The sequence below is a fragment of the Sphaeroforma arctica genome, assembly GCF_001186125.1.
Source record: "Sphaeroforma arctica JP610 unplaced genomic scaffold supercont1.11833, whole genome shotgun sequence".
Lineage (NCBI taxonomy): Eukaryota > Ichthyosporea > Ichthyophonida > Sphaeroforma > Sphaeroforma arctica.
The window spans coordinates 351-788 of record NW_014028725.1 but is presented as its reverse complement, the minus strand read 5'-3'; the positions used below and the strand labels follow the sequence as shown (position 1 = coordinate 788).

General features: G+C 52.1%; 1 protein-coding gene across 1 annotated transcript; it reads right to left on the bottom strand.

Moving 5' to 3' along the window:
- Positions 1 to 34: 34 nt before the first annotated feature.
- On the bottom strand, positions 35 to 199 carry SARC_17726 (hypothetical protein; the record flags this gene model as incomplete). The annotated part of the gene is made up of 1 exon (XM_014288184.1): positions 35 to 199. A coding segment is annotated over one exon (165 nt), but the record flags the coding sequence as incomplete, so codon positions are not given.
- Positions 200 to 438: the final 239 nt, after the last annotated feature.

The following is a 438-nucleotide window of genomic DNA, read 5'->3' as shown; positions in this document are numbered from 1 at the left end:
TATATATATCGATACATATATCGAGCGCACACACCGGTCGTTGATTCCTGAATACGGCGTCTTTGAGCCATCCGGGTGCATTGGTCATCATCAAATCGCATCCATTGGCTTTGGTGAAGTCTGAGCATAGCATTTGGAAATACACTATACCGCTATTCGGTGCTACTTCAGTGAGGCGGATTGGTGTATGCCCAGACATCGCCGGAAAGAGCCTGTTGTCAAACTGTGCTGAGACGGTGGGGGATGGGTGAGGCTCGCGCGCACGTGTGTGTGTGTGTGCGTGTGTGTGTGTGCGTGTGTGTGTGCGTGTGTGTGTGTGCGTGCGTGTGTGTGTGCGTGTGTGTGTGCGTCTGTGTGTGTGCGTGTGTGTGTGCGTGTGTGTGTGTGCGTGTGTGTGTGTGAATTCAGCACATCAGAGAGACAAAAGTCATAGACGAG